Source organism: Palaemon carinicauda, chromosome 19 (assembly GCF_036898095.1).
Source record: "Palaemon carinicauda isolate YSFRI2023 chromosome 19, ASM3689809v2, whole genome shotgun sequence".
In the NCBI taxonomy this organism is placed as follows: domain Eukaryota; kingdom Metazoa; phylum Arthropoda; class Malacostraca; order Decapoda; family Palaemonidae; genus Palaemon; species Palaemon carinicauda.
Window position 1 is genome coordinate 1,302,983 of NC_090743.1, and position 15,000 is coordinate 1,317,982.

At 32.9% G+C, this 15,000-nt stretch overlaps 1 protein-coding gene across 1 annotated transcript; it reads right to left on the bottom strand.

Annotated features, from left to right (window-relative positions):
- Positions 1-5,204: 5,204 nt before the first annotated feature.
- On the bottom strand, positions 5,205-9,552 carry LOC137658095 (uncharacterized). Its single transcript, XM_068392786.1, has 4 exons — positions 9,456-9,552; positions 7,904-8,069; positions 6,091-6,281; positions 5,205-5,469 (listed from the first exon to the last, which is right to left on the bottom strand). The coding sequence occupies exons 2-4, from the start codon at positions 8,054-8,056 to the stop codon at positions 5,283-5,285; spliced, it is 531 nt and encodes a 176-aa protein (XP_068248887.1). The 5' UTR covers positions 8,057-8,069; positions 9,456-9,552; the 3' UTR covers positions 5,205-5,282.
- Positions 9,553-15,000: the final 5,448 nt, after the last annotated feature.

Consider the following 15,000-nt stretch of genomic DNA (forward strand, 5'->3'; position numbering starts at 1 on the left):
ACTGCCCCACCACATTAACCGCCCGACGGCCACGCTGCCTGAGCGGGCATACAGTCCTCTGAACTATGCCCAGCCATCTCACTGCTCTGACCCGCCAACAGTCGCAATGCCCTGGTAAGTGACCAGCTCTATACTCACTAACCACATGCCACTCTGTGTTGATCAACCAATGGCCAGCCCGCTATCAAAAGCTGATATCTATATTCTACACATTGCTGTACAGCTTGAAATGAAAATTTGGTCAGTACAATTTCTACCTTTATTAAATCTTGCTCGTTCATCTCTCAGCTTTTCATCAATCTTTCTCTCTAGTCTCTTTAGAATAAGCATACTATATATTTTCATGACAAGTGATGTATGTGTGATGCCTCTGTAATTATTGCAATCAGTCAGACCTCTTTTTTGGCCATTTTCACCAACACTCCTAGCTCAAGTCCATCAGGTTTCGCCTTTTCTTGCCACATTCTACAAATAATCTTGTAAGTATTCTAGGAGTCACTTCATTTTCGACCAGTATCTTCTCAGCAGTTATTCCATCGTATCCAGGGGCTTTCCATCTCTTGAGTTTTTCAAGAATAGCTTCGACTTCAAACACACTGAATTCATTCATGGACACATAAAGGTCTTCCTCAGCCTTAGGTATACCAATCAAATTATTCCCTTCATATTTTCTATTCATGACCTCACTAAAGTGATCCATTCAATTTATCTTTCTTCATCTTCTGTTGTTTTTTTATGAGCAATCCTTAAAATATAGACACTTCCTGAAGTCTTTGTTTTGTAAGCCTCATCTGCTTTACTGTCTAAATACTCTCTTCAGTTATTCGCGGCTTTTTTTTTTTACTTTGCTATCAATACTGAAATACTTAGCATGCTCTTCCTTGTAATTCTCTATTAGTTATATCAATATTGGCTCAAAATATTTTGATACAGAGTGTAATCCATTTTGCATGATTTATATAAATAACATTCGTTATTTGTTTTATCCAAAATAACTTATCCATATTTTTCTGTCTATGTTGGGTTCATGTATATTTTTCAACAACCTACAATTTTGCCTCCATTGAAGAGCAATTGGTGTACGATATCAGTCCAACAAAATACATGAGAAACAAGGCCATAAAATTCTCTTTCAAAATATAAATATAGATATAAATACAATGGTTGAATCGTTGCCGTTTTCACAGTGGATGTTAATTAAATTTGCCTTGCATTTGTTTTGGCTTTATTCATATTGATGCTCATTATAACAACAAAATCAGACGTTGCTGTGTTCTTGCTTCACTGTTTAGCTACTAAAAAAAAAAAGGATGTACCCGAGATCAAAGAGGTGGTGCCTCAACACCAGAGGCGAGAAAGCCTCGGAGTCATTGGTTCCTCCCAGCCAGGCTCCACGTCCCAGGTGCCTCATGGAATTCCCTCTAAAGCTTTGAAGTCTCCAACCTTGATGTCCAGAAAAGAGCAACGGAATAGAGTGACACGTCTCACCTCTTCTTCTCTCTTTCTTTTCTTTCTTCTTCTTATAGTGTTGCGAGCTATATGTATATTTAGCGGTACTTGAATAAAATTCCAATTTTAATTTCTAAACTTTCAGTTTAACTTGAAAGTAAATAATAATATTTGTATTTTGTAACTTTTAGATTTGAAAATAAATACAAGTTGAATGAGAAGCTTCTGCTCAAATAATACCCATAATTACATTTTAAAATGAGAGAATGTTTAGTAATAAGGAATTTATCCCTAAAATAGTTCTGGTAATTAGTCAGGAAATCTCCTCACAATATTTTTCATATCTAGGATCGAAAGCATCAGCCTTTGAAACCCCTCTTTTGCATTAGAGTCCACCTCATTAAAACTGTTTTTATTCATCCAATTCTCTCATCTTGTTATGCAGCTAAAATATCCCGAATTCAATTAGAGAAAAATAACCCTCATTAGCATAGCTGACGGAGCCTATGATGTTCCTGCGAAGTTTTCTCGTTCGTATTAATGAGCGCATTCATGTTATCGGTCATCCTGGATGGGAGTCCAGTTTACCTTTCTGTCCGCAACAGGGCAGCACTGTCGCACCTGTTGAAGTAAAGCCATCGTGTTGATTTAAGAACAAATATTTGAATGGAAATGTCAGGTATAAGTAATTAACTAAAACCTCTCCCCCTCTCTCTCTCACTTAAAATTATATGATTTTATGTCTAAAGTATGCAGAGACCTAAATTAAATTTGAATTTATTTAGTCTTTTCTTAAAATCTGTTTAAGATACTCAAGTCAACTTCATCCAGAATGGAATGGCATCTCATATATCGTATTTTCACAAAATCATGTTATTTTCACTTTAAAATGGCTTCATTTTTTTTTTAATCAATTTAATTTACTCCACTGATGTCATAATATCTAATGACAAACGGTAGATGGAAAAGGTATTTCATTAATATCACGATGAAATCAAACCCTCTACGGCTTCTGTTGTTATTAATCGACACAGTCTTGTTTTCGACTAGATTCTCCTTCCTGGAAAATTCTGTAACACATTTCTAGACACGAGCAACACCTCGTGGCAAAACAAGGAAACATCTCATTGAGGCTTCTTGTGTTCATAGAATCTTTTTTGCAGCTTCGGAAGGTTAAGTATAGATATTATCTGCTGATGTTCATCTTTTTTATTTTAACCAAAGGCTAAGATAATCCTCTCTGTTACATTTTTTTGTAGAGATTCTTTAACCTAAGTCTTCCGAAAAGACACTTTTCTACAAGGGATGGAGATACCATACACTGTATATTAATTTTGTTAATTTACTGTTCGTATCTTGATTTTGTTGACAGTGGAATTGACTAATTCAATTTCTTTCGTATAGTTGCGATGATTTTGACATTAAATTATAACTAGCATTATAAACCACTCCGTAAATGTTAATGTAAACTTATTTGTTTAGGGTTGCAATTTTGTGGTGCCGTGTGGAGGGGTAGTTTTTTGTAGTTTTATTTTACTCCACGGATTTTATGCTAAAAAGCTGTATACTATACTTTTTTAAATGTAATAAAATATAGAAATAGATTAGTCCTACTTCCAGCTATTCTATGATTCTTTTCTAAGTTTCTTATTAAAAATTTCGGTTTTATTGATAATTCCCATGACTACAACAGAGGCAGAACACTACTTCACACTGAAAGCAATAAAAATTTTCCGAAAAGCCCAATGACTTCGGAAGGCTTTATGGAGAAAAACATTCCTGAGTTTTCTGCCATTCCGAGATCAGGGAGAAAATAATCTTTTCGTTCATATTAAAACAAGAAAAATACATTTTAATTTCAAATGAATGGATCAAGCTTGAACAGTAACAATATATGTAAAAATGGGTTGAATTTGTTCTATTACGATTCTATCAAGTTTAAATCTTTTGTTAAACCTGTTTGTTTCCTTCCACACACTATTAAAACAAGGGCTTTTTGGGGGGGGGGGGGGATGGGGTGTTAAGCACCCTCACTGATTTTAGCCACGAGCCACCACTGTCAGAAACTTGCAGAGGTCTATGGAATCTAATAAAAACTCCTTCGACTGGCTAATTTGCCACGTTCCTCGTCTATGTTCATGAGAAGTACTAGTTTTCGCTTCAACTAGTCTTCAGTAACAATATTAAGATCTCCAATTATTTTTTAAATTGCTGCAACTCGTGCATCATGATCTCAAACATTGGTCCTCATATCTCAAAGCCTGAAGGGGTGTTTACAAAAATGTTAAGTTTAGAATTTCCTCATGGCCCCAATAAAAGTTGGACATGCTTATACTTTGAAGAGTTAGAAAGATAAAGAAATGTCATAATAGCATTGGTGACAAATGTAACTTAGTACGTCAGGCAATATCTCTCATCTTTAACTACCACCAAGCGCAGAACTCGTTACTTCGGTAATCATGAGAAAAAACTATACCGCTCTTCACTCTTTGCCCAAGCTTCTGACGTCACCTTGAATAAAGTTCACCGAGTAAAGTTCGTCCATATGGATGGAGCCTTGCTAACTTTGTTGTATGTGGGACGATGAATTGTGGTTGAAGTCATAGAAGAGTTGAACTGTCATTCCATGGAAGTGACAATGCCCCTTGTTGAGACACTAGACTGGTGCCAGACTGACAACTGACTGCACAGGTAATCTGCTGGCCAAAGTCAGATGTTCACCTGTCTGTTCCTACCGAATACCTTGGTCTGTCCGTTATAGTAACAGCTTCAAAAGCAAAGGAATTTCCGGCATTTGCTCCTTGGGTGGAAGGGACAAAGATTTCAGGACCGAATCATCAGCATGTAGCATTCATGTGTAAAATTTGTACCGTAGAGATTTTATAGGCGTATAGTTAAGCCTATTAAGTTTATTCTAGCTTTATATATTAGAAAATTAATGTTATTTTTTATAAAAAGGCCCAAATTCAAAATTTCTCCAAAAGCTTTACATGGAGCAGGGTCTAGTCTCGTCTCATTGCAGGTGCAGAGGAGGTTATTAATCATTTAGTCGTCCACATGATGGAGTATGCTTGACGGGCAAACAGCGATACCCGACCACAATTGTTTGCGTGAAGAAGGGTTAATGAAATCAGATGCAGGAAAATACGGTTACCAGATCCCAGTCTGGTTTTCTTGCTTCCTTTAATCAGCCCTAATTCTTACCACCTATTGTGGTCTGGTATCTTAGTTTGTCCGTAGAGCATGCACGATTGTGTAGACATTGATAAGAGGTCTAGCAATAACTTCTGAAAAATAGTTAAAGGACCTACCAAATTATAATGACCATGAGATATGCAACATAACGATCATAGATACAGCTACTTAAGTGACAAAGTTATTCGGTCTTCTAAACTAATTTGATATTTTAAATTCTAACCAATTCCACTGAGAAAGTTCTGGAAGGCTTCAGAGCCCATTATTTATATCCACCAGGTTTCATAGTATGATCAAAAGTTCTTATGCACTTTTAAAATAACACTTACTTTAAAAAATTTAGAGCCCATTATTTATATCCACCAGGTTTCATAGTATGCTCTCCAAAAATTCTTTAATTATTTTTCAAAACACTTGGAAATTTTTAGAGGAAACCTTCGTAAAAACCAAATCCAGGGAGACTAAATCCTTGCACTGTCAGAATAATTGAGAAAAAATACCAAGCAACCTTAGACAGTCTTTAGTCAAGCTTTGAAAGTAGAGGTTATTTATAAAGTATATTTAACATTCAAATTTTATTTTCCAACATGTAATCTGACAAAACAGCACTTCAAAAATATAAGATCCTACGAAGCAGGCTAGAAATCGTACGAACATCTGCACCGGATCCTTCTGCCTCTCCTCTGAACTATAGGATGTTCATAGTAGTTTGGACAACAGTATCGGTTTCTTCCATATACAACATAAAGTGGGCCATAGCAAAAAGACCCATGGCGGGATCCTGAAGGGCGGGGTCCTGCATCGTTTCCGTAGGTATAGTAATCTCTGCAAGGAAATTTATAAGAATTTAGTAGAAGCCTAATTTTATACACAGCTAGGTACCATCTAGCATACATATTTTGACAATTTTTTAGTTTAATATAGTGCTAGACAATAATAATTGTACCATCTAATATCCCTATTTTGACAATTTGTTAATTAAACTTCTGCTAGACAATGTTTATTAGTTGAGCTAGAAATTTATACCATCTAACATACCAATTGTGACTATTTGCAAAATAAAGCAGTTCATTACTTAGGCTTGACAAGTTTAGCTAAAGGGCACATGTCCTGTATTATAGGAAAATGTTTTCCAAACAAAGCTTTGATGAGTAAGGATTCAAATAAATAAAAATATATAGAAATTATTAAAAATAACATTTATCTTGCTAAAAATTTGGAAAATTTTGGGCTTACCAGATCCGAGTATGGTAGAAATAGCATTAATTATGGCAAGATCAGGATTTAGATAAAATAAAGTATAGTCGAAATTTCAAAATTTAGATACGTAGCAAAACTTTAACCAAAGGCGATTAATGGAAGATTCCAGAATTTATAGAGTCGCCACAGAATTGAAGAAATTTTAAGAGCACAAGTTTGTAACAAAGGACTAGCCTTGCTACTCACCTTGATCTGAAACACCTGCCTCGTGGGCGACGAGCTTGATCAAGTTTCAGGCCATCTAAAATTCCAGTTACTTTCTCGGGAGCATTATCTAGAGCCATCAAAACGTCCGCACATACAGAATCAGAGATAATCTTTTGTTCAGAATCGTCTTCAAGCTGCTCTTCGTTATCAACCTTATCAGACTCCTTTAGCTGGAAGAGATTAAGAATTCTTTATAACGAAATCCGAGTAGGTTTTGGAGTAAACACTATTCCCAGTAGATTTTACTATTCCCAGTAGATTTTAGTTTATTCGACCCAGAATAATATTTAAAACGATCCATTTCAATTACGGTACAGCATAGTTAATTCGACCCTGAATATGGTACTTTCCTTAGTAGCCCGGTAATGGTGATCTTAATCATGATTTCTAAGTAGTAACAAGTAGAATAATTAAACTATTAAAACTAGATGAAGAGAATCTATACTTTACTTAAAACTTAATTGTAAAAACTTAGAGAATCTATACTTTACTTAAAACTTAATTGTAAAAACTTAAAGTTCATACAAAGAAAGTCTTAACCTTAAAGATTACTGATCTTTTCTTAACATTCCCCTGGGAATCTCACTTCAATGCTTTCTAGAAATAACTTAACCGTTTGACTTTCCAAAATTTTGATTTAAATCTAATGAGTTATTAGAAGATTTAGTTTTCAGGCATGTATGAAGAACACATTTTAACCTTTTAAAGTTAGAAAATTAATTAAAATTAGAAGACTTACTTTTCAGGCATATATCGAGAAGACATTTAACCTTTCAACTTAAAGAATATAAATTTAAAGAAATCTAACCTTTCAACTTAAAGAATATAAATTTAAAGACGTCTAACCTTTCAACTTAGAGAATATAAATTTAAAGACATCTAACCTTTCAACTTAGAGAATATAAATTTAAAGACATCTAACCTTTCAACTAAGAATATAAATTTAAAGAAATCTAACCTTTCAACTAAGAATATAAATTTATAGACATCTAACCTTTCAACTAAGAGAATATAAATTTACAGACATCTAACCTTTCAACTAAGAATATAAATTTAAAGAAGTCTAACCTTTTAACTAAGAGAATATAAATTTAAAGACGTTTAACCTTTCAACTAAGAGAATATAAATTTAAAGACTTTTAACCTTTCAACTAAGAGAATATAAATTTAAAGACTTTTAACCTTTCAACCAAGAGAATATAAATTTAAAGACTTTTAACCTTTCAACTAAGAGAATATAAATTTAAAGACTTTTAACCTTTCAACTAAGAGAATATAAATTTAAAGACTTTTAACCTTTCAACTAAGAGAATATAAATTTAAAGACTTTTAACCTTTCAACTAAGAGAATATAAATTTAAGACATTTAACCTTTCAACTAAGAATATAAATTTAAAGACGTTTAACCTTTCAACTAAGAACATAAATTTAAAGACGTTTAACCTTTCAACTAAGAGAAAATAAATTTAAAGACATTTAACCTTTCAACTAAGAGAGTATAAATTTAAAGGCGTTTAACCTTTTAACCAAGAGAATATAAATTTAAAGACATTTAACCTTTCAACAAAGAGAATATAAATTTAAAGACATTTAACCTTTCAACAAAGAGAATATAAATTTAAAGACATTTAACCTTTCAACAAAGAGAATATAAATTTAAATCAAATGAGATTAGAATCCTAAATTTTCAGGCATGTAAAAGTACCTATAAAAAAACTATTCTTAATATTAATACTAAACAAAACCTGAACTCAGTAGATTTTGAGATATGTCCCAGGTATCCATTACTAACCTCAACCATTTCACCTACGGGCTGCCATTCAGAGTCCGCTTGCTCTGTCATTGTCTTGTCAGACATCTTCCCATATAAATTCCATTCACCGTTCATGGGGTGCACACTCAACAAGAGCTCTAGAGCACACAGGAAGTATCCGAAGTACTTCATATTGGAATGAGTCCTGTAAAGACATGAATTAGCAGCAAATAATTCCTTCATCAAATTGAGAAATTTATACATCTAAGATGAAATTCGAAGAGCATGACCTTAATTAATTCTTTCATCAAATGGATAAACTTCCACATCCAAGGTAAAATTTTGAAAATGAAGATCTTAACTTTAACGTTAACCGTATTATGTTGACTTGCAAAACCAGCAAAACTAGCAAAACCAGCATAATTCTATGCCTAACATGATTTTTTAATAACAATGTAGGACTGTACAATGAAGAGGAAGAGTGTACAACGGGGGACCGTACAATAAATTATTTATACAAAATATCTGGTTATTTGGGAAATAGGTAAGGGTATTATTTTGTAAGTTTAGTAAATTATCCAGGCATGTCATCATACTTAGTATTAAGGGAAGTAATCTAGTATTATCAACTGTATTAAAACTAGGTTATTTGGGAAATATGCAAAGTATTATTTTCTAAATTTAGTACATTGTCCAGGAATGTCCTCATAATTAATATGAATAATTAATTTAGTAATATCAGCTATATTAAAATTGTATTATTGGCATTTAAACATTTAACTATTTCATATATATTAAAACTTACACGAGACTTAAAAATATTAATTACACTAATAAAAGACATGGGAGCAATACATTAAAACTTACACGAGACTTAAAAATATTAATTACACTAATAAAAGACAAGGGAGCATTCGGTTTAATTATTAGTCTGGTACTTAAATTGTAATACCGATTTAATCAAAACCATTTAGTCAAAACAACAAAAGAAAACATTGACAACTCGTGCTGTTAAAATCTTCCAGTAACGCAGACAAAAGAACCAAGTGTGAACAAAGTGTAAAAAACCTTCAACACTTTATAAAGCTTCCGAAACAAATTGTAATTTTTTCCAAGAAACTTGCGTAATAGGAACCATACTTAAGTAAAATTATGTTTATATTAAGTGAAGTTTTACATCCAAGAACCAATTTATGAGTTACCAATACCTTTTAACAGACACTGGCGTTTTAAACAAATTCCACGAGAGTTAAATGAACTAGGATCACTAACTTCAATTTTAATACAGATAATTAAACGAATATTAAAGCGAACACAATTTATAGAGAGCCACAAATATTGTATAAGATTTTAAGACTCGTCAGCATTAGTAGAAGAAAGAAGAGAAGCCTATAGGAACTTATAGCCAGAGAATTAACACAAATTTTAATCAATTATAACACGAGATGATCACGCAACAACTTCTGTCATGAAAACTTAATATTTTAAAACGCTATACTGCCACCCTCAAAATGGTACAACGAAAATGTAATAAAAATCCTAAAACTTTATGATTTTGATAACATAGGAAGATAGAAACTTGAATACTTACAGACACAAAATGGATGAAATAAACCAAGTTGTTTCGAGTTTAGCTGGTCAAAGCACACTGCTACACCTTGGAATTTTTCCATATACGTAAGCTTTCAACACCCATTTTCTCTACTAAAAAACGTAAAAAAAAAAAAATCATCCAAGGAGAACAGAAAACTCAAAGGATTAATTCAAATGGCGACGACAATGCCATCTACACGATAGAGTGCGAATTACTGATCTCTAATTTATTTTATTCCTTTTTTTCCTTTGGAATTAAGCTTGTGTTTTAGTACAATTGGTTTCCCATTAAAATAAGTCCTTCAAGTGAAAGTTCTTGATATATTAATCATCATTAATCGAAACTATTACATATTAAGGATGCCGAATCTTTGATATGTACTTTGCTGAAATAGCGAACACACTCTCTCTCTCTCTCTCTCTCTCTCTCTCTCTCTCTCTCTCTCTCTCTCTCTCTCTCTCTCTCTCTCTCTCTCTCTCTCAAAAGCAAAAGCAAAACATACATAAAAGAAAAAAGATTATTTAGCAATAAAACCTGAAATCTGACTGCTTCTTTTTCTGGAGTATTTGAAATGTATTTCATCCTCACATTATTTGTTGGCAATGATATACTGATAATATTAATAGCCTTTATAACAGTGTGTGTGTATATATATATATATATATATATATATATATATATATATATATATATATATATATATATATATGCATATATACACATATATATGTATATATTGTGTATATATATACATATATATACATATATATATATATATATATATATATATATATATATATATATATATATATATATATATATATATATATATACAGTATATTGCCTTTTGACTTATATATATAAAATATTTGTTCCAGCATTCGCTTTCTTAGCTTTGCTTAAAACAGAGAGAGAGAGAGAGAGAGAGAGAGAGAGAGAGAGAGAGAGAGAGAGAGAGAGAGAGAATTAATCCAAACGGGATACTGGATAGCATGAGTACTAGCGGAATAGAGAGCATAGCATATTGCACAATCATTCAGAGAGAGAGCTCTAGTGCTCTTAACCAAAACTCCACAGCATCTTTCATCTCAAGAAACACGAATAAGCTCAGGCCATTAAAACCCACTCCACTCCGGCAGGATATTCTCATCATTCTCTCCAGGCAAAAGGAGTAATTGGGGGAAACACTAGAGCCTTTCAGAACTCTAGAGGTCTTTGGAGACGTGGGTAGGCTGCCTCTTCATTACCCTCGATAAAGAGGTCTCTCGATCAGTTTAAAAGAACCCAGATCAAAAGCTGCCTGGTGTACCCCCAGGGTTTTGGGTAATCAAAGCATTTCGGGAATTTTTAAAAAGGCGGAGGGACAAGGACCTGCCTTGCAAAAGTATTCAACATTTTTTTTATAAGTGTGAGAGACAAGGTTTTGCTTAACTAAAGGATTTGGGGATTTTATAAAGGGGGATAGTGAAGGTCTTGCCTTACTAAAGGATTTAGGGATTTCCAAGAGAGAGGGTCAAGGTCTTGCCTGAAAAAAGTTCTTTGGGATTTTCTTAAAGGTGAAAAGGACAACTTCTTGCCTACCCAGAGGATTTTTGGATTTCTAAAGGTGGTGCTCAATGACTTGCCTCAATAAAGGATTTAGGGATTTCCAAGAAAGAGGGTTAAGGTCTTGCCTCACAAAAGATCTTTGGGATTTTCTTAAAGGTGAAAATGACAACGTCTTGCCATACTAAATGATTTTGTGAGTTTTTAAAAGTGTCTTGCCTTACTACAGGATTTAGAGAATTTTAAGACAGAGGGTCAATTTCAGAATTTCTGAACTTTCTTAACTGTTGGAAGAGCAAGATGTTTCCTTGCCAAAGGATATGGCGAATTTTCAAAGGGGAGAAGGTACAAGGTCTTGCCTTACTGAAGGATTTGGGTCTTCAGAGAGATGAAAAAGGGATTTCCTAATCAAAGGTTTTTGGAATTTTTAAAAGAGGTTCAGGATCCTGCCTTACCAAAGGGTTATGGGATTTTTTTTAAAATGGAGTTGGTCTTGTCTTACCAAAGAATAAATTGAATTTTAAAAATTGGATAAAATTTTGACTTGCCAATGGATTTAAGGATATTTTAAAGGGGAGATTCTTGCCGTACCAAAAGATATGCGGTTTTTAAAAAGGCCTGGGACAAGGGTTTACTGACCAAAGGATTTGGAGAAATTCTAAAAAGGGGAAGGAACTAGAGAGGGAAAATATATTGCCTAATCAAAGGTTTAGGGAATTTTTAAAAGGGGTTCAAGGGTTATGGGATTTTTTAAAAAGTTGGTCTTGTCTTACCAAAGAATAAATGGAATTTAAAAGAAAAAAGGAGGTTAAATTTTGACTTGCCAATGGATTTATGGACTTTTCAAGAGGGGATTTTTGCCCTAACAAAAGATATGCGGTTTTTAAAAAGGCTTGGTACAAGGTTTTGCTTACCAAAGGATTTGGAGAAATTTTAAAAGGGAGAAGGAACTAGATCTTGCCTTACCAAAGAGATTTTGGTTATTCATGAGATGTGATGATACTCACAGGAAATAATACAAGCCCTCACAGAACCAATTGATTCTTTAAGAGGCCATAATCGAATTTCTATTCAGAGATAGTGGTGTCAGTTGGATATATGTCTTAAATGTGTTACTATTTTCAGAAACATTATTGCTGATTGTGAGTTTAATATTGTTTCCTGCGATGATGAATGAAAGATAATGTCAAGATAACAGTTGAAAAAATAGGTAAGATCGATGCATGAATTGAATGTGGAACTTTCAAAGAAAGATAGTGTTAAATTATAGTATTCCTGGAAAATTTTATATACTTAAATCATTATAGGCTTTTAACTTATATATGAACATTATAACAAACATTTTATAATGTTTACAAAAGGCTCATTACTATATTTTGAATGATAACTCTCTCGTATCACCTCTACTGCAGTTTGTCATTTAAAAACATTTTTATACCTCATGTAAGAAATTTATAAAATAAAACAAGATAAAATAGTTGAAGGAATTCTGACTAGTAAAGGTTATTGCACGAAAAGCAGAGGTTAATGAAGAACTTCAAAGCAAGCATTGAACTAGGCCATTAGCTGAGCTAAGTGGTCCTTCAAAGACTCAAGGATGAGTCAGGAAGGGGAGGTGTGGTGAGGTAAGGATTGGCGGTGGTTAATTCTCCAAACAACTCGATAGATTCTAAGCGTTTATTTCCCGTTGCTCTGATATAAGAGGGAGATTACATATACTCAATCTCATTCTTGATCTCTGGTGATTGATTTTATACTTCAGATTTGAATTGGATATTCTTTGATTCAGTCGCTAATTAACTTCCAAAAAGGATTTAAGAATACTGATTATTTTCACATTTACTGTAGAGTTATCTTTAAAGGATAACATTTATTATTTAATTATAAATTTGTTAATTAGGATTAATCAAATCCTGAATTCTGGAATATATATCAATAAAATCTTATATGTTCATTACCAGCTACAAAAAATTTTCTCCATTCTGTAAGACATTCTGTAAAATTTGCCGTGCTTTTATGTATTAAAAGCTTAATTTGTATTTATCTACATATAGACATGCATACAGACGTATACACACACACACACACACACACACACATATATATATATATATATATATATATATATATATATATATATATATATATATATATATATAAACACCCTTTTATATATACGTATCTATATATACAATATATGTACGTATGCATGAAAGCAAGCAGGTAAGCATGTATGTATGCAGATATATATATATATATATATATATATATATATATATATATATATATATATATATATATATATATATATGTCATAATCCTTGTATGAAAAATATGTAGAGATATTTGTTCTATATATATATATATATATATATATATATATATATATATATATATATATATATATATATAAACACCCTTTTATATATACGTATCTATATGTACAATATATGTATATATGCATGAAACCAAGCAAGTAAGCATGTCAGTATGCAGATATATGTCATAATCCTTGTATGAAAAATATGTAGAGATATTTGTTCTATACAGTAATATTAACGAGCTTTTTAAAAGTACTATGACTGTCAATAAATGTGGTGCGCGATCACTGAACTCTGTTATAGGTTACGTGGCTTAAGTCGTCTTATAGAAGACGTGTGATGAGCCTGTCGGTGACAGTATATTTCAATCACAGCGGAGAAATCCACAAAACCTAACAATTCAGTAAATTGACAGAGGAACATTGCATAACTTGCCGAGGGGTAACCAGTACCACTCGAGCGATCATAAGACCAAGTGGGTAGTTGTCTGAGAGTATAGGGCTGTGTAAAGTGTATTCATAAACCTTTTTGCAATTAAATTATATATATATATATATATATATATATATATATATATATATATATATATATATATATATTTATATAGATAGATAGATATAGATATAGATATAGATATAGATATAGATATAGATATGTGTGTACATGTGTATACAGTGATATTCAAGAAGCCAATCAATAAAGTTTACTCTGGTGTTTTTTTTTCTGTTCTGTTCAGTTTATTAGCGTCCCAAAATCATGTTTACGACACTGGAGGTAAATTTATGAAGGATATTATGTCAGCATTATTTTTATAAACATTTCTTAGTTTTTTGAACGAAGTGTTACACCAGTTAAACATAGTGTCATATATATATATATATATATATATATATATATATATATATATATATATATATATATATATATATATATATATATATCCTTATTCATGTATGGGTTTTGGCCAGTTTCCATTACCGCGCTGGCTAACTGCGGATTGATGATTGTGGCAAACCTTTTTCTCATTGCTCACAGCAAACCCACCTTGCGTAGGTGTCCCTTACTAGCACAGCTCTCAACACGTTGAGGTATTCCATCTCTCTCAACACGTCAAGGTATTCCATCTCTCTCAACACGTCAAGGTATTCCATCTCCCTCAACACGTCAAGGTATTCCATCTCTCTCAACACGTCAAAGTATTCCATCTCTCTCAACACGTCAAGGTATTCCACGTCCAGGTATTCCATCTCTCTCAACACGTCAAGGTATTCCATCTCTCTCAACACGTCAAGGTATTCCATCTCTCTCAACACGTTAAGGTATTCCATCTCTCTCAACACGTCAAGGTATTCCATCTCTCTCAACACGTCAAGGTATTCCATCTCTCTCAACATGTCAAGGTATTCCATCTCTCTCAACACGTCAAGGTATTCCATCTCTCTCAACATGTCAAGGTATTCCATCTCTCTTAACACGTCAAGGTATTCCACGTCAAGGTATTCCATCTCTCTCAACACGTCAAGGTATTCCATCTCTCTCAACACGTCAAGGTATTCCATCTCTCTCAACACGTCAAGGTATTCCACGTCCAGGTATTCCATCTCTCTCAACACGTCAAGGTATTCCATCTCTCTCAACACGTCAAGGTATTCCATCTCTCTCAACACGTTAAGGTA